The following is a 22,744-nucleotide window of genomic DNA, read 5'->3' as shown; positions in this document are numbered from 1 at the left end:
AGAGCACAAAGGATGATTCAAATACCACTGACAATTCAATAATCTTGTTTAACATATTACATATTTCCTTCTTTCCATAGATTCTCTAGAAATGTTCTTTTTTAATCATAATCATAGAGTCATAGAAACAAAAATTTTGGCCCACCATGTCTCCCAACCAATAAACGCCAAGCTACACTAATCCCATTTACCAGCACTTAGTCCATAGCATATTAACCATACTTGCCCTATTAATATTAATAAAGTCAAATCATTTAAAAAAGAACTTCCAAGATAAAATGCAATTTTTATCTCTCCTGGTTGGTCTGCCAGTTTTAGGCATGTTGCTCAGTGATGGCCAACAATGTTGCAAGAATTAGTTAAAGGCTCAGAAGGCAGGAAACATTCATAGTGCTCTTGTACTGCAAAGGCCATTATCAATTAATTTTGACATCCTGATACACACGCCCCTCCATCTTCATCCCATGTGAACTTGGGTAATGTGGTTTCTTCTTTAGGGAGGATGTTGGCTAACTACAAGTTTGAAAATAAACTAAAATGTCATGTGAAACCCTATATCTAGCTGTTGAACCAGTTTGAGGCTGGGGTGGAAGGAGCTGTATTCTAACAAAGAAATAAGGTAAAACTTGTCAATCTTGTGTTTTTGGAATTTTTGGCCTGTTGCTTATCTCTTGGAGACTAATTACGATTTTCTTTTGTTTATTTCAGGCACTGGTAACATAGTCGCAGTCATGATTTCCGAACGTAGAGGTCGTGAGATTCTGAGTTACATCGAAAAAAACTTCACTGTATTGATGTCTATAGCGGTTGGAACAGCACATTTGCCACAGTACAGCCGTGGCTCTCTTGTCTTTGTGTCCATCTCATTTATTGTGCTGATGATCATTTCTTTGGCTTGGCTGATCTTCTATTTCATCCAGAAGTTCAGATATGCAAATCTGCGTGGGCGGAACCAGGTCAGTGACTTTCATTTTTGAAATTCTTCTAGATTTTAGATTGACTGAGACTTCATATACTACTGATGTATGATTTTGATTTTGTGAAGATGGTGGACAAAGCCAAATTTAAGGAGACAGGTTTTAGTGGTGAAATTTCACCACTCCTTTTCCCATTCAGCACAGAGCTGAAAAATGCACTGAGTGAAATGTGATGTTTTTATTTTTCAGAAACTGATCTGAAAAAACAGTGGTGAATACGATGTTACTAACTCTGTCATAACAGTAGCATCAGTGAGCTTGGAAATCTCAAGTCCTGCCCTGCAAATGCCATTTCCATGCTGCATTTTCATATTTGAATGGAATTACTCTAGTAATTAAGGAAAGTGGAGGTGCTAATTATTGTTTCTATGTTGTCAATGAAATCAGTTTTTTTTTGTTGGCATGTTGTTACAAATATCAGAATGCACATTTATGTGTTTACAAATAAAAGACTGATAGGCCAAAGGTCATCTTCTGTACTATCAAGTCTGTATTGTCAAAAATACACTTCTACCCATATTAATCCCATTTGCCCATACTCAGTCCATAGCCTTGAATGTTATGATTAGTTCATGTTTATTCAAATATATTTTAAAGGTGGTGAGGTTTCCCACCTCAACTACCCTCTCAGCAGTGCATTCCAGACCCCACCACCATCTGTGGAAAAAGTTATTTCTCAAATCCCCTCTAAACCTCCTGCCTTTCACTTTAAACTTAGAGTCATAGAGCTGTATAGCACAGAAACAGACCCTTCAGTCCAATTCAAGCATGCCTACCAGATATCCAGCAATTTCTGTTTTTGTTTCTGCTTTCTATTTGCCATATCTAGACCCTGCATAATCTGATACACCTCTATCAGGTCTCCCCTCAACCTTCTCTGCTCTAAAGGAAACAAAGTGAGCTTATTCAGCCTCTCTTTGTAGCTAAAATGCTCCATCCCAGGCAGCATTTTGTTGTATCTCTTTTACATCTTCTCCAGTGCAGTCATGTCCTCCCTATAATCTGGTGACCAGAAATGCATACAGTATTCCAGCTGTGATCTAACCAAAGTTCTGTGCAGTTCCAACATGACTTCCCTGCTCTTAATGTCTACGCCATGACTGATAAAGGCAAGTGTCCTGTATGCCATCTTAACTGCCCTCTTCAGGGACTTGTAGATAGGCACCCCAAGATCCCTGAATTCCTGAGCTTTCTCGTGTCATATTCCTGTGCCCTTTTTTTTAAAATATACTCTTGTGGGATATGGATTTTGCTGGCTCAGGCCATCATATATTGCCTGCCCTTACTTGCCCTTTAGAAAGTGGTGCTGAACTACATTCTTGAACTGATGCAGCCCATGTGCTATAGATGGGCTCACGATGCTGTTAGAGAGGGAATTCCAGGATTTTGACTCAGCGATATATTTCCAAGTCGGTTGGTGAGTAGCTTGGCAGACAACTTGCAAATGGTGGTGTTCACATGCACTTGTTGTCCTTGGCCTTCTAGATGAAAGTGTTTAAGGATTTGGAAGTTGCTAAGGATCTTTGTATGTCTACAGTGTATTTTGTAGATCTACACACCATTGTAGATCATACACACCATCACCTCGCTGGGTTAAATTCCATCTGCCCATCATGCCAATCTGTGTGTATCTTTCTGTAACCCAACACCTGTCTTTACTGTCAATCACATGGCCAATCTTTTTGTCATTGAATCATACAGCAAGTAAACAGACCCTTCAGTCTATGCTGACCATAATCCCAAACTAAATGGTCCCACCTTCCTGCGCTTGACCCATATCCCTTCAAACATTTCTTATTCATGTACTGATCTAAATGTCTATTAAACATTTGTAATTGTACCCACTTCCTCTTCTGCAAACTTCTTTATGATTCTTACCCACATTCTCATCTACATCATTTGTGAATATCGCAAACAATAAGGGACCCGACACTGATCCCTGTGCAGCGCTGCACTCCAGGCTACAGTCACACAAATGGTCTTCAACCACATCCACTGTCTCTTATTACTAAACCAATTTTGGATCCATTTGGCCAAGTTACCCTGGATCTCATGAACATTTACCTTCTTTATCAGATTCCCATGTGGGACTTGTCAAAGGGTTTTCTGAAATCTGTATAAACTACATCAACTGCCCTACCTTGGTCACCTCCTCAAAATGCCACCAGATTTGTTAGGCATAAATTCCCCCCCTAATCCCTGATCAAATCTTCCCTCTGTAAATGAAGATTAATTTCTCCTTCAATTACTTTTTCCAATAGTTTCCCTATCACTGATATTAAGCTCAGTGGCCTATAATTCCCTGGTCTACCTCTGCAGTCCTTCTTCTAAAGTGGAACCACATTTATATCACCGCTATTCCTGAACAAAAAAAAAAGAGACCTGCTGTCAAGGCTTTTTGTCTTGCACTCATGTAAGAATGCTAACTTATAGAGGGAGCAACAATTTGTACTACATGGGGGGGGGGGGGGGGGGGGGGAAGAGAAGAGTCAACTCTGGTCAAGACACTGTGTCCAAAGAGTGCACCAGAGAACTACTGTCCACAGTGCCCCATGCCCACCATACTTTTTTGTTCAGTTTAGAAAAAGTGCAATTCCAGCACATGTTGCTTTTGCCTGCTTTTGTGTTCAGATGTCTGTGTAGGAGTATATTTGGCTTCTAGCAAGCATCAGTGAACCATGTTCTGAACTCAACTGATCACCTTGAATTGGTTGTTGGCATAATTCTTAGTACATTTGGGATTATTTAGCTAAAGGTGTACAACTACGTAAACATATTTAACTTATCTATAATTTTCTAAGTATAAAAAAGGACTGAAGACACTTTGTTTGACACGATCTACCAGTAATGAAGATTTACAGCCTCAATATACCAACACAGAAATTCATATAACACATTATTAATTTGTGTTCTGGGCAGAACGTCTTTTTGACTTGATGACAACATCCTGTTAATTGACAATAACACAAAATACTACCATGAATTAGTAGCATGTGAAAATTTTGGAGATGTTATTTAATTTGAATAAATGTGAGGTGTTGCATTATGGTAAAATGAACAAGGACAGGACTTGTACAGTTAATGGAAAGGCTCTGGGGAACGGATACCCCCGCAATTTCATCAACAGATGCCTAAGGGAAAGACAACAGAATGAGGGCATGCCACAACCCAAAGGACTAGCCATGTTACCATACATCAACAACATTTCTGAACTGACAGCCAGACTACTACGACCACTAGGACTCATAACAGCACACAAACCAACAGCCACTCTCAGACAACAACTCACCAGGACAAAGGACCCGATACCCAGCATGAGCAAAACCAACGTAGTGTACAAAATCCCATGCAAGGACTGCACAAAACACTACATAGGACAAACAGGAAGACAGCTAACGACCCGTATCCATGAACACCAACTAGCCACTATCCTTAGTAGCCACGCACGCAGATGACAAGCAACATGAGTTCGACTGGGACAACACTACTATTATAGGACAAGTCAAACAGAGAACAGCCAGGGAATTCCTAGAGGCATGGCACTCATCCACAGATTCTATCAACAAACACATCAACCTGGACCCAATATACCGGCCACTGCAGCGGACAGCTGGAACTGACAACCGGAACCGGCAGAGACAAACCACTATAAATGCCGGAGGAAACATCACAGAAGTGCTTCACAGAAGGGTCCCAAGCTCGGCAAACAGAACCACAACAACGAGCACCCGAGCTACAAATCTTCTCACAAACTTTGATTGTAAATACCTAAACCGTAATTTTTATTTTTGCCTAAGTAATTAATAGTTCTTGAAGAAAATATATATGATATGAAAAACTCCAGATGAAATTTCAGTCTGACTCCTAGTATAACTTGACAGCATCATCGGATGTTTGTAGTCGTCATTTGAGTCCAAAAGCAATTCATTCAGAAGATGCTGAGAGGATGTTTCCAGTAGCTACTCGGGGAAAATTGCCACATTTGTTATTTTCTGCACTCACTACGCCTTTTGAAAGGGGTTTCCTAAAATTCTGAAAATACAAGCCTTATGGCTTCCCTTTTGGTATTTGAAGAAACTTAGAGTTCCAGGACCTAACAGTTATGATTACGTGTGGTGATGTCCTGGTTTTAAATATAGATGAACCTTCTAATCTGTCACCTTCACTGTTCGCCTACCTCTGAGCTTCCTCAGGCTTGTCTCGCGTCTATAACCATGTCTCGGATGTAAAAATACTCAGGTGGATTGTCTAGGATAGAGACAGGATTGCAGGGTATCACCAGCTGAGTAAGCTTCCAACCTATCTCCTTACAGAACTATAGTTTAGGTTCCTCAGTTTCTGTTATCTTCTTTGATGTCTGACTTAATAGTTACGATTTTTATTTTTGATGGGTCCATTATGTTGTTCTTCCCAATTATACTTCCTCGTCTTGGTGTTATGGCTAATGAAGGCATGTCCTGTTCTGAACTTGAAACATGAACTGTATTTATGTGAAAGCTTCTGGAGCGGTCTTTCCTAATTTGAAAATGAACACTGGTTGCCAGGAGTCCAGTGACATTTTTCGTGTTTAACACAATTTCTCAAGCTTTTAAATAATTTCCAATAAGTCGTCATAGAACCAAGGATGACTCATAGAATTGTAGAATTCTGAGTCACCCATTGTTGGGGCCTTCGCTGGAATTGAAATAACTGACAGCGATGCTTTATGTAATTTATACCAGTTAGCATTCAAAGTTAATCTCAAGTGCAATCGATTTAACTTGTAGATTTCTCATCAATGTCAATGCTTCACAAAAAAACTGCTGGAGACACCAATTATCTACAGAGCAAGTGTGAAAGACAACCATCTGTCTGTGTAATAGTGTTGTTAGACTTCCAAGCTCTTCTTGGAAGTCTAAAAGGACATTTAATTAATTATATAATTAATTATATAATTAGTACTGTTCAGACAGTACTAATATTGATCAGATGATTGTAACTAGCTAGAAATACCAAGTTTTTAAAACCGCATACTACTCAAGAGTAGATTGAAAGCAGCAAAAAGGTTGTTTTCCTTTTAAAAGCTTCCCAGCCTGATTCCAAACCTCCAAGGCCATCTGCAAAGAAATCTAACTTACTAACTACAAGTGCCTAACTTTGTGACCAGCTGATCATTGATTTCTACTATTTTTGAACCTAACAACTATACAGTTTGAGTGCAGAAAAAGGTTCCTCTTTACAAAGCTCAATTCAACTGATTTGATGTGACAGTACTTCCCAAATACTCTTCCCCTCTGACCTCATTTTGAAGCTTAAACTGTTGTAACACCTGGAGGAGAAGGTTGTCACCTGTTAGATCAAGGGAATAGGGGTTTGACCATTGCCAGCTCAGAGCTCGTGATCCCATAATTTCAGCTTGTGACCCCATGTGGGATGCTGACCTTACCATACTTGTTTCTAAAAACAAGCTAGCCATTAACACTGTTAACTATTGTTTTGGTTTTTGAATTCTGTTTCTATACTGTGTTGATGATTTAGATGTCCTTGGTGTGTGTGAATGAATCATCTATTTTAAACTTATGGAATCTGCTGTTTCTTTAAAGTGATTACTCATTACTTTAAAGTGATCACAGGGTATAAAACACACTCCTCTACCTTTCCAAAACAACCACACTGCAGATAATGAGGGAAATGGATTAAGAGGTTGTTAATTTTTTCTCCCTTGTCTATGACAGCTGTAAGCTACTAACACTTAATGGTTTTTCCTTTTAAAATACTTGCAAAAGGCCTTACACTTTTTTTTATATATTTCTAATTTACTCTCCAATTTTGTTTAACGCCTCTTTTATAAATTTCCTAGGCATTTTCTTCTGGTTTTGAAAACTCTCCCATTCTGGTTTTAAAGTGATGTGCAAAAGAAGCTGGGGTGATGTGAGGAAAATGTTTTTTCCACAGTGAGTAGTTAAGGTATGGAATGCATGCCTAGAAATGTGGTCAAGGCAGTTTCTATTGAGGCATTCAAAAGGCCATTTAATTATTTGGCCATTCAAAAGGACATTTAATTAATTATATAATAGTGTGCAGGTGTACCACTTTCCCCCTCAGTTGAAGCAAAATGCTCAGACACAGTATAGCTTTACCACCTTCATCTTTATTCCGGGCCCTGGAGGGAGAGAGAGTGAACGCCTATGTGCATAGGGACAGGAGTTCACGGTCTTCTCTGGAACAGCAGTTTCTTAATGAATTATATAGTCACTTTACAGGGAGGAGCATCCAGATAAGGCAACATACATATTGTTTCAGTGACCGTTACTGTCAGCGAGTGTCAATAATAAGGATTAATCCATCTGCTGTTACGCAATGAATAACTGGCTTCGTGGAATGAATACTTTTCACCTTGTTAACTGACGTTACATACCGAATGCTTCTTCATCTTGTTAAATGGCTCTACATAATTAATGCTTTTCTACCTTGTTAACCCATTACCCTTGCCTCCAGCACACCATTGTTAACTGTAAGATCTTATCTGATCTGAGTCATGCTCAACTGAACCTCTTGTTTCACAAAACTATTTGATCTGAGTCATGCTCAGCTGAACTTCTTGTTTCACAAAACTCTGAACTTAACTCTTTCCCTGCCAGCTTATACCCTATACACATTCTCACAGGAATATTTGGAAAAAGCAGGAGCTTGGCACTAGGTAATAGAACAAGTGAGGGCATGATGGGTCAAATGGCCTCCTGTTCTGTAACAATTCTGTAATTTATTTTTGGAAACATTGCAAACCTCTTTTGATCTAATAGTATATTTAACATCTACTTAATTGCTTGCAGCTTTCCTGGTTGAAGTTTTTTAAAGGAATATACAGGTTGTATTCGAGTATTGCAAGTTACTTCTTGAAGTGTTTATTAATTAGATATTATTACACCTTTTAACTGATCTTCCAATACATTTCAGCCAATTCACTTCTAATTGGCTATGTTTAATCTGAGACCATAGTTTTGGAGTAAATGCATCATTTTCAAACTTGATGTGCATTTTATTATGTTTCCTCAGAATTTTCTACTCTACTCTACTTCTACTTACTAATTAACCCTGTATCATCTCACAATTGTCTAGTATGTAATTAACAGTAAAAATCATAATGTATTATTCATTAAGTTCAGAGTCTAATGGCTTTGTAACCGAGCATCTTATTTCCTGTGCCCTTACTTACAGAAATGAGTATTTCACCCAACTTCCAATAAATTACTCTAGTATTCAAAATGTTAATATTATCAGACATTGGATTAAGTGCATCACATCTTCATGTGATGATATAAATGTATGCTGTAATTATAAACTTGGGCTAAAAATCCAATTTCATCACGTTGTTCCATTGTATTTCTCTTTGATATTTCTTGCCCGAGAATGGGCTAATAACCTGCTTCCAACTATCTGTCTTGGATGTTTTTGAGTACAGGGCATGTGAGAATGGTTTCCATCTGAATCTTAAATAAAAAGGTCTTTCCATAATCAGTTGTAGAAAATATGCTGCAATATTGTTTGTAGAAGGATTTTGTTATGCCTTTGGCTTTTCACTATACAATCCTCATTCCTGATGAAGGGCTTTTGCCCAAAACATCGATTCTCCTGCTCCTCAGATGCTGCCTGAACTGCTGTGCTTTTCCAGCACCGCACTCTCAACTTCTGTGTTCAATGTCTGATTTTGATGGTTTCAATGACCTACATAAATTGAAATGATTGAAACTTAGAATTAGTATGAGATTTTATTGGAATTTAGATTTTATTGGCACGTGTACTCAACTGTAGGAATACTGAATACAGTGAAAAGTGTATTCTGCAGTGCTATCATGGTTACAAAAAAACGAACAAATAAAGAACCAGTCCAAATCTTAAAGTCTAAAGACTTATCTCCATAACGGTGTTTGGAACACTGAACCACTGATGTAGTCACCTGGACCTCGTCATGGCATGGAGTCTAGATCAGCTGGTGAGCCTCACATTGATTGCTATGTTCTTGATGCGGCTGATGATGCTGCTGATGATACTGCTGCTGCCTTTGATTGCTAGGAGGAGCATTACCACCCCTGAGATTGGGCTTTTGTGGCAGTAGCAGTCACAGTTCTTCCCTGGCTCCTCTCAGTGATCAAAGGTAGCAGCTGCATGCCATTAACAGCAAGTATGGACGTTTTGCATAATGATAGCAGCCTTCCGGCAGTCGCAGTGATTGGATGTGCTGGCGTCAGCAGCAAACCTCTGAAAACTGTTCTGAAAACAACAAATGCTGGAGGTCGGAATGGATAAGGCAGCACCCATGGAGAGAGAGCAAGCTAACGTTTCAAGTCTAGTCATCAGAGCTAATGTGAAGTGTGGAGGGGGCAGCATTTATGCAATAGTCTGGGTAGAGGGCGGGTTGGAGTGTTGGGGTAAAAAGGATGCTGGTAGTTCAGATTAAGTGATCAGGATGTGAGAATGGCAAAACAATGGTGTGTCTAATTGCCAGAGTGGAAAGAATAGACAATCCCACTAGGTTGGGGGGAGAGAAGAGAGGACATGGTGACAGAATGTGACAGGTAAAGCTAAAAGAAAACGAAGGACTGGGAATTAATTCACCTTTTGAAGGTGTTGAACTCCATATTAAGTACAGAAGGTTGTAAGAGTCTGAAGATTAAAACTGTATTTTGATGAAATAGATATATGTTGCCTCTTTTTTAAAAAAAACTCAGGACTTATGAGAAAGATTGCAACCTAGCAGCAATTTTCAGGCGTGCCAAGGTGTTAGAGCATTATGTGGCTCTAAATCAAATTACTTTTTGGAGCTCACGTCCTTGGAAATTTTCAAGTTTTGATTAGAAAGATCTTTTATTAAGGAAAGCTGTTAATTCATTTTGTGGTGGCTTTTATCTTCACCTGCTGCCAGATTTGAAGGTGGGGCATATCCAATCCAATGGGTTGCCTTTAATCTCCTATCTGCTCGTCCTTGACCCATGATATTTTATGGGAGGTCTGTTAATGGCCACTTGAAGACTTCACCCCTTCTGCTGCTGGGAGGATGTTTCACTGAAAATAAAGGCAGTCCTAATATACCAGAAATCTTGAATTAAAGCAATTAACACTGCTTGTATTAAAATTGCTGAAGGAACACCTGGAATCATGGGTGGCCTCCTGCTATCTAGGGTGACCTTGTCAGTAGTCACTGAAAGCTAACATGCAAGCTCAGCAAGCTGTTAGGAAGGCAACTTGAATGTTAGCCTTTATTTCAAGAGGATTTGAGTACAGAACCAGTGACGTCTTAGTTCAATTGGATAAAAACTTGGCTAGACTATATCAGAGGATTGTTAACCTGCTTCACAGGGCTGTTCAAGCTCAATCCTTCGCATATATAAAGTAGAGTTTGATAGATATGATTAGGAATGTTGTAAAAAATTGTGGGGATTGTGTGGGTCAGTGATGAAGTGTTCAGCTACCATGGTCGTCTTAAATTGTTGGACAGGGTCAGCAGGCTGAATCAAGAACTCTTTTTCATATGTCTGTGTTTTGTCTTTTGCTGCAAAGGCAATGATGTACCTTAGTTTGCATAAATTCATCACTGTTTTCCTCTACTTACAAAGAGGACAAACACTGATATTCCCTCTTCAAATTTACAAATTAAGAGTATGCCATTTGGCTCTTAAAGGATCAGTAGGAGCAATCTCTATCTCCATAGCATATTCCTGCTTTCTCCCTATACACCTTGATGCCTTAAAATGTTAAGAAAAATGATCAAAGCTTTATTAAAAGCTAAAGTTCTACAGTTAAATAAGTTGGCAGCTGAAACATATGGACTCTCTTATTTAAGAGGTGTGAACACTGATCATTTCAAGAATACATCTATATTAATTTCGATTAAATGTTGGTTTGACTTGATAAAGAAAAATCATCTTTTGTACTTCCCAAATTTGTATATTGTGCCTTAACTAATAGATTTGACAGTCAGTGCTGCTAAATATGTTCTCAAAATGAGTCGTGAGTCAGCTTCTAATCATTGATCTTTATTTTTGTTGGAAAATACCAAAGCCCTCCTTGGCACATGAGCAGCAATAACATAGATAACAACCGAGATTTCCACATGAAGTTCGATGTCTTATCCCAACAATCAATTGCATAGGCTATTGTACAAGGAACATAGTTGCTATGTAATTATAATCTGCTGGAACACTTAAAATTAATTAATCATTGGAAGAAAGAGGTAAGTGTCCTTTATATGGAAATCACTACCCTTCTGTCTCCTGGACAAGCAATCCCAAAAACATGGGAGGTCTGGATAGTGGACGGAGAAACTATTCCTGATCAGAAAAGGATCAAGAATAAACATTTTTTAAATTCATTCACTACACAGACATCACTGGCCAAACCAATATCTATTAGCCAGCTCTAATTTGCCTAGAGGACATTGAGAGTTAACTACATTGCTGTGGGTCTGGAGTCACATATAGGCCAGACCAGGTAAAAAAGTAAATGTGATGTGAGAAGAAACTTCTTTTCACACAGCATATTCCTGGAATACACTACCTGGAAGTACGGTGGAGGCAGGTTCAATTGAGGCATTCAAAAGAGCATTAGGTGATCCGTTTAAATATACATAACGTGCAGGGTTATGGGGAAGGGATCAGAAAATGGACTATGTAATGATGCTGTTTTAGAGAACAGATACAATGGATGTTTAAGGCATGTGGGATACTTACCTTTATTAGTCAAGGCATTAGACAAGAGCAACAAGGTTATGATGGAGCTGTACATAATGTTGGTTAGGCCATGGCTGGAGTATTATGTGCAGTTCTAGTCACCGTACTAAAGGAAGGATGTGGTGACAGTAGAGAGGATGCAGAGAAGATTCACCAAGATGTTACATGGACTGGAGCAATTTTAGTTGTGAAAAGAGACTAGATATGTTGGGTTAATATCCTAAGGACCGTTCTCATTGCTGAAAAAGCTGACTCTCTTAGTGGCCTAGGGAGGACTTTGCATTAGATGTAGAAAGGAAAATATGCCAGATCCTGCATTTCTAACACCGATCTCTTACTTTGGGTAAATTGCTGAAAAATATACATTGATCTGATTTTTACAAGTTAAAATTCATGTTTCCAAGTCTGTAAGTCGGTGTTTGCTCAGTCTTTACTATTAATTCCACTTTGCAATATCTGAAGCCAGTGGTCTCTAACTGACAAATCTAATCGCAATTTACAACTTTGGTTTGGTTACACACCTCTGATTTACGCTTCTCAATTTAAAATGAGTGACAGTGAGAATCCATGCCAAATGAATCTTTTGTGTCTTTTCAAAATTTTAACTATGTAGTTGGTTAGTTTGTTTTTCCACACGTATAGGTCTATGAAAATTCTACAATCTCCAATTAAAAGCCGTTATTTTTTCTTCCATTTCACCTGCATCTGTGCAGATGGAAGGACAAATTTCATCTCAACAGAATTGGTACAAATAACCTCACCTTCCAAATCTGTGACACTTGTCTTTCAGTGCCACATTTGATTGGGTCCAATTAAGTTCCCACTTCAACTATGGCATTACAGTGGCTCTAATTAAATTATGAAACAACAACCTATGTAACTATGCTGAAAAATCGTCCCTTTTTTTTTCCAACCACTCTAACGTTTTTGACGGTGGTTAAAAATAATTCTTCCAAAGCTGCTGCATTGCGCAGCTGAGTAAGTCTGTTAATGAAATCACAAAATGATACAGCACAGAAAGATGCTAATTGTGCCTGAGAGTCTTTTAAGAGTAGCCAAAAGCTGTGAAAGAACTTGAACCAAGTTAGTGAAACACAGTGTGTGTTTAATGCATCTATGCTGATTTCATTTATTAGCTATTTCTGGTCCAAGGAGGGATTCTTGTGATGCAGAAGTGGTGTCTCTATGTCTAGGTCAGAAAGCCTAAGTTGAGTCCCACCTGCTTCAGCATGGTGTCGTGACATGTCTAAGCAGGTTGATTATAAAAATGTATATTTATACTGGTTCAGATGCTACTTAATTTTGTCTCAGTATTATTTCCAGAAGTGTCCCATCACTGAGATGAAACCATTCTGAAGAAGAGTCAATGTTTCAAATACAAATTTCTGAAGATCATATCAGATTCAACATTAAGTCTATTTCTTGCTCCTTAGATGCAGGCAGACCTGTGTTTCTTCAACATTGTGTTAGCTTCAGATTTCCAGCATATACTGTATTCTTTTTATTTGAACTCAAAGTTTCTCTCTCCACAGGTGCTGCCAGACTTGTTAAGTTACTCCATTTTCTGTTTTTGTTTAGTCCTCCAGTATCCACAATGCTTCTGCTTTTATTTAACTGAAGTGAGACTGAGTGATTTGTAACTGCTGGATTTATCTCTCTCCTCTTTGTTTCAACAGTAGTATCATGTTTACAGTCTTCAGACTTTGGCACTGCCACATTGTTAAGGGGGATCAGCAAGTTTCCACCTTTTTGTCCTCCTTTGTACCCCATGTGATCTGGGTGACCTTTTTTAATTTCAGGACTGCATCCTTTTAAGTACATGCTCTTTATTTTTGATCTATCCAACAAGGAGGTGATAGCCGTATTGCTAGCCTATTAATCCAGAAAGTCATGTAATGTTCTAGGGACCCAGGTTTGAATTTTGCCATGACAGATGGTGGAACTTGAATTCAATAGACTCTTAATTCCAAATATTTAATAATGACTGTCAATTGTCGAAGAACCCCATCTGTTCAACTAATATCCTTCAGGGAAGGAAATCTGCTATCCTAACCCAGTCTGGCATACAAGTGCCTCTAGACCCACAGCAATGTGTTGATTCTCAACTCTGCTCTGAAATAATTGCGTGATCACTCACTTATAATAATTGCTATGAAGTATCAAAAAAGAAACAATGGCAAAAATAAGCCTGTCAGCTCTGCAAAGTCCTCCTTGTTGGCATCTGAGATTTAGTGTCAAAGTTGGGAGAGTTGTGTCTCGGACTAGCCAAGCAACAGCCTGACACAGTTATACTCATGGAATTATACTTTACAATGTCTGAGACACTGGATCATTTCTGGATCTGTCCTGACCCATGGGTAGGAAAGGCTAAGCAGAGGTGGTGGCACTTTGATATACAGTCAGGGGTTACCCTGGGAGCCTTAACATTGACTCTGGACCCCATGAAGTCTGATGCAGTCAAGTTAAACATGGGCTAGTAAATTTTATGCCAATTACCACATACCATCCTCCCTTGGCTGATGACTGTGTTCCTCCATGTTGAATAACACTTGGAGGAAACACTGAGGATTTCAATGTCCACTGCCATGAGTGACTTAGCGGTAGCACCACTGATCAGGGTGGTTGTGGTCTAAAGGACATTGATGTTTGATTGGGCCTGCAGAAGCTGATGAGGGAACAAACAAGAAGAGAAAATATATTTGACCTAATCTTCATAAACCTGCCTACCGCAGATGCTGTCCATAACTGTATTAGAAAGAGTGACCACTGCATGGTCCTTGTAGAGACCAAGTCTCATGTTCACATTGATAAACCTTGCATCATGTTATGCTGCATAGGACAGACATTGAACAGATCCAATAATTTGAGACTGGGCATCAGTGAGGTGCTATGGGCCATCAGCAGCAGCAGAATCATACTGCAACTTCATGGACAAGCATATCCCCCATTCGATCATTACTATCAAACCCAGTTCAATGAAGAGTGCAGGAGAGCAAGCCACAAGCAGCAACAGGCATAGCTAATTTTAAAACAAAAACTAGTTGTCAACCTGGTGAAGCTACAAAGCAGGACAAGTGCGTGACAAACAGCATAAGCAGTAAGTTATAGAGCTAAATTATCTGGTCCATTCGTTGAGAGAAATAAGCTCTGTAGTCCTGCCAAATCATTGTGAATAATGGTGGGCAATTAAACAACTCACAGGAGGAGAAGGAATCACAAATATCCTCATCCTTAATGATGGGAGAGCCAAGCACATGAATGCAAAAGATAATGCTGAAGCATTTACAACATTTTTCAGCCAGAAGTGCTCAGTAGGTGATCCAGAAGTCCCCAGCATCAGTCCCCAGACCTCAGCTAATTTGATTGACTCCATGTGATATCAAGAAATGGTTGGAGGCACTGGATACTGCAAAGGGTGTGGATTCTGATGACATTCAGGCGATAGATAATACTAAAGACTTGTGTTCCAGAGCTTGCTTCACCTCTAGCCAAACACTTCCAGTACAGCTACAACACTGGCATCTGCCCAATAATTGCACCGATAGGTCTTGTACAAAAATTAGCAGGACAAATCCAACCTGACCAGTTACTGCCTCAGCCTAAGCTCCATCATCACTAAAATAATGGAAGGTGACATCACCCTGTTCTCTTCAGAAACACTTGCACAGCAATAACCTTTTCACTAATACCTAGTTTGGGTTCTACCTGAGACACTCTGCTTCTGACCTCATTACAGCCTTTGTTTCGAGGCTTCGTTCATTGACAAAAGAATTGAACTCTAAAGCTGAGTGACAGCACTTTATATTAAACCCGCGTGTGACTGTGTTTCATTAAGGAGCCCAAGCAAAGCTGGAGTCATGGAAATCAGGAGGGAAATCTCTCTGGGTGAAGTCAAACCTGTCACATTGGAAGATGGGTATAGTTGCTGGAGGTGGTCATCTCAGCTCCAGGATGTCTCTCAAGTGTTCCTCGGGGTAATATTCAAGGCTCAACCATTTCTTCAATGTCCTTCCATCCATCATTATATCAGAAGTGTGAATGTTAGCTGCTGATTGCACAATATTCAGCATAATTTACAACTCAGATACTGAATCAGTTCATGTTTAAATGCAGCAAGACCTGGACAATATCCAGGTTTGGGCTGACAAGTGACAATTTAACATTTCTGTCCAAAAATGCCAGGCAATGACCATCTGCGTTCAGAGACACTGTCTCTTGACATTCAGTGGTGTTAACATCATTGAATTCTCCGCTATCGACATCCTGGGGGTTACCATTGACCTGAAACCTAATTGGAGTGGCTATAAGAGCAGATCCGAGGCTAGGAATATTGTGGCTAGTATCTCTCCACCAACTTCCCAAAGTCTGTCCATCATCCAAAAGGCACAAGACTGAAGCGTGATGGGATATTTACCACATGCCTGGATGGGTGTAGCGCCAACAACGCCGAAGAAGCTTGACAGTATCCAGGACAAAACAGCACACTTGATTGGCACATGTATCCAACCCCTCCTCCACTGATGTTTAATAGTAGCAGCAAGTATTACCAGCAAGATGAACTGCAGAAATTTGCGAAAAATTCTTAGATGGGACCTTCTGAGTCTATAACCACTACCACCTACAAGGACGACAGTTATATAGGAACAGTATCACTTGCAAGTGCCCCTCCAAGCCATTCATCATCCTGAATTGAAAATGTCTGTATTCATTCACTACCACTGGGTCAAAATCCTGGAACTCCTGCCCCAAAGGTATCGTGGTCTACTTGCAGCATGTGGACTGCAGGGGTTCAAGAAGGCAGCTTACCACCATCTTCTCAAGAGTAAATTGGCATGGGCAATAAATGCTGGGCCAGTCAGTGATGCCCACATCACAATTGATTTTAAAAAAAAAATATTATGATCATTCGTCCCTAAATCTTTCCTGACTGAAACGTGATACATTTTCCCATTACTCATTCTTTCCAATTAGATCCTCTGGTATTTCCTGCCTTATTAGGCTGCAATCAACTGATAAAGAATTTTTTTCTGAAAAAGTGTCCGTTTTTCAAAAAGAACTTGAAGTGTTAACTTTAATTCATTTCCACAGATGCTGCTGACTGTTCTAAGTTTTTCCAGCACTTTCTATTTTTACTTCAGGATTCTAGAATCTGCAGTGTTTTGCTTTTATAAGAAGTAATTTGTAGAAAGAAGTTTATTGTACACATTTTAAAAGTCCCTTCATTTATTTGCCCTTCACACTTTTATTATCTCAGTCTTTTAAAAAATTTAGTTGTCTTATTGGTCCATTAAACCAAAAGCCTTGAACTTCTGTATTAGGTGGTCAGGATCATTTTGGTCTCTCTCTCTTTCCACTTCTCTTCGCAATCTGCCTCTTTGAGCTATATTTTTATTTCCACCGTATCATATTCCCACATGACAACTTGTGCCCACCACTCACCAGCATTACTTAACATACATTTTTCGAGAACTGAACCTTCCTTGGAAGTTGCCAAAGATATTGGGTATAGGAGCTGAAATACAACGCTAGCCACACATGTATCCTAGGTCACTGAAATCTGTTAGTGGCTAGAAAAGATAGATATCCTTTTGGCTGTACAGGCAGGAGTCTGATTTACCTTGCTAAGCTACTGCTGAAGTCATAGTGCTCTAAAATAAGTGCATTATTAAATTATGAACTTCAAAACTTGTGGCGCATTTACATTATGACCTTTGATGAAGATAAATTGCTGCTCATCTATGGCAAGATGCCATGGATGTAGTTAACTTGACTGTAGTATTTTGCTCTCTCACTTACTTCCTTTCACCATTCCCAAAGCCAAACACCACCACCTCCAATCTCAGCTTTTTCAGAGAGCATAGAACATTACAGCGCAAGCCCTTCGGCCCTCAATGTTGCGTGACCTGTGGAACCAATCTCAAGCTCATCTAACCTACACTATTCCATTTTCACCCATATGTTTATCCAATGACCATTTAAATGCCCTTAAAGTTGGCGAGTCTACTATTATTGCAGGCAGTGCATTCCATGCCCCTACTACTCTGAGTAAAGAAACTACCCCTGACATCTGTCCTATATCTATCACCCCTCAATTTAAAGCTATGTCCCCTCATGCTAGCCATCATCATCTGAGGAAAAAGGCTCTCACTGTTCACCTGATCTAACCCTCTTATTATCTTATATGTATCAATTAAATCACCTCTCAACCTTCTCTCTAACAAAAACAGTCTCAAGTCCCTCAGCCTTTCCTCATAAGACTTCCCCCACCCCCATAGAACATAGAAGAATACAGCGCAGTACAGGCCCTTCGGCCCTCGATGTTGCGCCGATCCAAGCCCACCTAACCTACACTAGCCCACTATCCTCCATATGCCTATCCAATGCCCGCTTAAATGCCCATAATGAGGGAGAGTCCACCACTGCTACTGGCAGGGCATTCCATGAACTCACGACTCGCTGAGTAAAGAACCTACCCCTAACATCTGTCCTATACCTACCCCCCCTTAATTTAAAGCTATGCCCCCTTGTAATAGCTGACTCCATACGTGGAAAAAGATTCTCACTGTGGACCCTATCTAAACCCCTAATCATCTTATACACCTCTATCAAGTCACCCCTAAACCTTCTTTTCTCCAATGAAAACAACCCCAAGTGCCTCAGCCTTTCCTCATACGATCTTTCTACCATACCAGGCAACATCCTGGTAAACCTCCTCTGCACCCGTTCCAGTGCCTCCACATCCTTCCTATAGTATGGCGACCAAAACTGCACACAATACTCCAGATGTGGCCGCACCAGAGTCCTCTACAACTGCAACATGACCTCAGTACTCCGGAACTCAATTCCTCTCCCAATAAAAGCCAGTACGCCATATGCCTTCTTCACCGCACTATTTACCTGGGTGGCAACTTTCAAAGATTTGTGTACATGGACACCAAGATCCCTCTGCTCATCCACACTACCAAGTATCCGACCGTTAGCCCAGTACCCCATCTTTTTATTACACTTACCAAAGTGAATCACCTCACACTTAGCTACATTGAACTCCATTTGCCACCCTTCTGCCCAGTTCTGCAACTTATCTATATCCCGCTGTAACCTGCCACATCCTTCCTCACTGTCTACAACTCCTCCGACTTTTGTATCATCCGCAAACTTACTCACCCAACCTTTTAACCCCTCCTCCAGGTCATTTATAAAAATGACAAACAGCAATGGTCCCAAAACAGATCCTTGCGGAACACCACTAGTGACGGCACTCCAAGATGAACATTTGCCATCAACTACTACCCTCTGTCTTCTTCCAGCTAGCCAACTCCTATTCCAAACCTCCAACTCACCCTCAATGCCATACCTCCGTATTTTTTGCAGTAGTCTACCATGGGGAACCTTATCAAACGCCTTACTAAAATCCATATACACCACATCTACTGCTTTCCCCTCGTCCACCTCCTTAGTCACCTTCTCAAAGAATTCAATAAGGTTTGTGAGGCACGACCTGCCCTTCACAAAACCATGCTGACTATCCTTGATCACATTATTCCTATCCAGATGTTCATAAATCCTATCCCTTACAATTCTCTCTAAGATTTTGCCCACAACAGAAGTGAGACTCACATACCAGGCAATATCCTAGTAAATCTCCTCTGAAACCTTTCCAAAGCTTTCACATCCCCCTTATAATATGGTGACCAGAACTGTACGCGATACTCCAAGTGCAATCGCACCAGAGTTTTGTACAGCTGCAACATGACCTCATGGCTCCAAAATTCAATCCCTCTACCAATAAAAGCTAACACACTATATGGCTTCTTAACAATCCTATCAACCAGAGTGGCAATTTTCAGGCTCTATGTGTGGACACCGAGATCTCTCTGCTCATCTACACTAGCAAGATCTTACCATTGGCTCAATACTCTGTATTCCTGTTGCTCTCTACAAAGTGAATCACCTCACACATTTCCACATTTCAACTCCATTTGCCACCTCTCAACCCAGCTCTGTAGCTTATCTATATCCCTCTGTAACCTACAATGTCCTTTGGCACTATCCACAACTCCATTAACCTTAATGTCATCCGCAAATGCATTAACCCATCCTTCTATGTTCTCATCCAGGTCATTTATAAAAATGATAAACAGCAGTGGCTCAAAACAGGTCCTTGCAGTAACCACTAGTAATTGAACTTCAGGGTAAACATTTCCCAACAACCACCATTCTCTTTTTTTCAGTGAGCCAATTTCTGATCCAAACCACTAAATCAACCTTAATGCCATGCCTCCATATTTTGTGCAATAGCCTACCATGGGGAACCTTATCGTATGCCTTACTGAAATCCATATACACCACATCAACCACTTTACTCTCTCCCACCTGTTTGGTCACCTTCTCAAAGAACTCAATAAGGTTTGTGAGGCACAGCCTACCCTTCACAAACCCATGTTGACTATCCTGAATCAACTTATTCCTCTCTAGATGATGATAAACCCTATCTCTTATAACCTTTTCAAACACAACTGAGGTCAGGCTCACTGGTCTATAATTATCAGGGTTATCTCTACTCCTCTTCTCGAACAAGGGGACAACATTTGCTATCCTCCAGTCTTCTGGCACTATTCCTGTAGACAATGACAGCATAAAGATCAAAGCCAAAGGCTCAGCAATCTCCTCCCTGGCTTCCCAGAAAATCATAGGATAAATCCCATTCAGCCCAGGGTTCTTGTCTATTTTCACACTTTCCAGAATTGCTAACACCACCTCCTTATGAACCTTTATCCCGTCTTGTCTAGTAGCCTGTATCTCAGTATTCTCCTCGACAACATTGTCTTTTTCCAGTGTGAATACTGACGAAAAATATTCATTTAGCGCTTCTCCTATCTCTTCAGATTCCATGCACACAACTTCCCACTATTGTCCTTGATTGGCTCTAATCTTACTTGAGTCATTCTTTTTATTCTTGATATACCTATAGAAAGCTTTAGAGTTTCTTTGATCCTATGTACCAAAAACTTCTCATGATCCCTCCTGGCTCTTCTTTGCTCTCTCTCCTTAGGTCTTTCCTGATCCACATCCATGAAAATCTCTGACAGTTGATTTATATTTATTATACTGGTTAATTTTATATTTGAATTTTTGCATAGCAAGTCACTGTTTTAAATTTGTGATTGCTAGCTTTTCATATTGCTTGACTTATAAATTCCACTCCATGTCATTCATTAAATTGTATTCTCCAGTTAAACCTGGCTTTTAATTTTCCACATTAGTAAACAACTTAGAAAAGGTAAAAAGCATTTTGTCATTTTTCATTTTGCTAATGTCTCTTCATTATACAGATTAAGTTTCTACCATAAAATAGTGTAATTGCTGAGTGTATTAATGTCTTTGGACGTCACCTTCATGTTTTGCATTCAAAGCGCTGTACAAAGTTGGAATAAAGTTTTACTGTAGAATGTTACGTTGCATATTATTGAGAGATTGGGAAAATAGTTTTTAATCTATTTAATGGATGTGCAAACATCAATCACTACAGTAGATTTAGAAATTTAGTATTATGTAAGGATTCCAATGGGAGTGTTCAGTGCAGATCAATCATTCATCATTAGTTCTGCTTTTTGCAACTCTTTTTATTTATCTTAGATCCCAGTAAGATCATAGAAAAACACGTGTTTTTCCTTCAGTTAGACATCTTTCTTTAAACTACATAATCCAAATTTAAAAGAAAACTTAGGATGCTACTGTATAGTATTAATGAGTAATTGAGAAGAAATAATGTGTTTGTTGCTGTGTTAGATATTTAGTTAGAATCATTTATATTTAGTGTGCAATTCTGTTTTTAATATTGGCCCTCAAGCAGCCATGGGTACAAGCAGCAATACTAGATCCAAGTTGAGTACCAATGGTTAAAAAGTTGGGCTTTTTATTTGAAAATTCACAACTATGATATTCAAATTTTCCAGACTTTGGGCACATTGACAGAATGATCTACAAACATTTATCATTCTGGTGAAAGGCTCAGATAAAAGATGCAAACTTTAAAATGAGTAAGTTTGAGAAGGAAAGTTTTAGGTGGTATGTCCCATACCTCTCAAATCACGCAGCAGGATATAAGGAATGAGAATGAATGGGTTAAGAAGACAATTAAATATTTTTTGCAGAGATTAAAATTGAAGGGTAGTGAGCAACTGTGGGATTGAAATAAGTAAAAACATGGGCTGTTGGGGCTGAATGCATTTTTCTGTTCCAAATCGTTTTGTTTCAGAATCTGAAGTTTTATGCAGGTTTACCTGAATTTGATTTTGGTAATCAGTGGAATTTTTCCAATAAGCTTGGTCTATACATAGCTTTAGTGTTAGCAATAGTACATTATATTGCTATTAACATCCAAATCTGGATCTTTGTTTGAATTTATTTCCATTAGGTTTGTATCCATATAAAGGTAAGCGTGTTCTAGTCCACTGAAGAAAGAAGAATTTTAAGGAAAGAGAAACGGCTGTAATGAGTTAAAATTAGATTAATATTTAGTTAATCCTTAATGGGAAACAAACTGTGACTTTAGTTTGGCTTTTGTTGCCAGCATAAGATTGTGGAGCAGCTACCAGGTAGTGTCTTAAGATACAGCATGTACCTTTTATCCCTGATGTGCTATCCTAGCTGTGAGTTAACAAATATCACTGCATATTTAGGGGCAGGGTCAACTATAGTATTTATTAACTTTAATTTATGATCTTTCATGGTAAGTAAATGCAAAGAATAGTTTACTTATTCAAAAACTTAATTTTTCAGTTTTAACAGTTGACTGGAAATTGCAGATAGCTACCCAAAGATCCATTTAGTGTCCGCTTTTGGCCCAGCTACAAAATAGGATTCTTTGTGCTATAGAGTTATCTTATGTTACAGGAGGTCTACAAATTGCTGATTCTTTCCTTCCACTAAGTACATTTTCTGTTGGATGAGCTTGGAACAGAATTTGTATCAAAGGGAGATCTGCAGATCACTTGCTGGTCCTCTCATCTAAAGATGACGACTAATGAATAAAACCAAAAAATAAACTGTACTGGCAAC

General features: G+C 39.3%; 1 protein-coding gene across 6 annotated transcripts in view; it reads left to right on the top strand.

Moving 5' to 3' along the window:
* The window catches only part of rnf130 (ring finger protein 130), a 170,044-nt gene that overhangs the window by 65,302 nt on the left and 81,998 nt on the right, over window positions 1–22,744 (top strand). For all 6 annotated transcript variants that reach the window (XM_087995135.1, XM_087995133.1, XM_087995137.1 and 3 more), the window contains exon 2: window positions 709–956. In XM_087995135.1, the coding sequence (XP_087851261.1) occupies window positions 709–956 (248 nt within the window). The remainder of the gene's footprint in view (window positions 1–708; window positions 957–22,744) is intronic.

The sequence above is a fragment of the Chiloscyllium plagiosum genome, unplaced genomic scaffold (genome assembly GCF_037043375.1).
Source record: "Chiloscyllium plagiosum isolate Xiang-an unplaced genomic scaffold, Cpla_swu_hap1 HiC_scaffold_16, whole genome shotgun sequence".
Lineage (NCBI taxonomy): Eukaryota > Metazoa > Chordata > Chondrichthyes > Orectolobiformes > Hemiscylliidae > Chiloscyllium > Chiloscyllium plagiosum.
The sequence above is the reverse complement of the archived record's forward strand: the minus strand, read 5'-3'. Positions and strand labels throughout refer to the sequence as shown.